The sequence below is a fragment of the Charadrius vociferus genome, unplaced genomic scaffold, assembly GCF_000708025.1.
Source record: "Charadrius vociferus isolate BGI_N301 unplaced genomic scaffold, ASM70802v2 scaffold611, whole genome shotgun sequence".
NCBI lineage: Eukaryota > Metazoa > Chordata > Aves > Charadriiformes > Charadriidae > Charadrius > Charadrius vociferus.
Genome location: NW_009646844.1, coordinates 625,260 through 625,600, shown reverse-complemented (window position 1 = coordinate 625,600; position 341 = coordinate 625,260). Strand labels below are relative to the sequence as shown.

Sequence of the window (341 nt, the reverse complement as noted above, 5' to 3'; positions counted from 1 at the left end):
TGTGCACAGGAGCTCGGGACGTGGGGGAGAGAAAGGGTGAAAAGCGCGGGGTGGCTTAGGAACCCGCTGCCTACCTGGAGATGAAGTTGTTCTCCTTCTCGATGATGACGAGGCCGACGACGAAGACCAGCAGGACGGCGTACTTGCTCCTCATCTTCAGGCAGTGCAGCAGCTCCCGGCAATCCTGGGGCAAAGCGCGTCGGATCTCCATGGAGGGGGCACGCAGACGTCCCTCCCGCCGGCCGGGGAGGTGACCTGGGCTAACCGCCCGGCATCCTCTGCCCCGCCAGCCCTGCCCGGGGCGGCCCTGCCTGCGGGGAGAAGGAGGGTCAGCACGGTGG

The 341-nt window shown here is 66.9% G+C and overlaps 1 protein-coding gene across 1 annotated transcript in view; it reads right to left on the bottom strand.

Annotated features, from left to right (window-relative positions):
- Positions 1–211, bottom strand: part of CHST3 (carbohydrate (chondroitin 6) sulfotransferase 3) — a 3,028-nt gene extending 2,817 nt beyond the window's left edge. Inside the window, 1 exon segment of the mRNA XM_009894009.1 lies at positions 18–211. Within this exon segment, the coding sequence (XP_009892311.1) occupies positions 18–211 (194 nt within the window).
- Between the last annotated feature and the right edge of the window lie 130 nt (positions 212–341).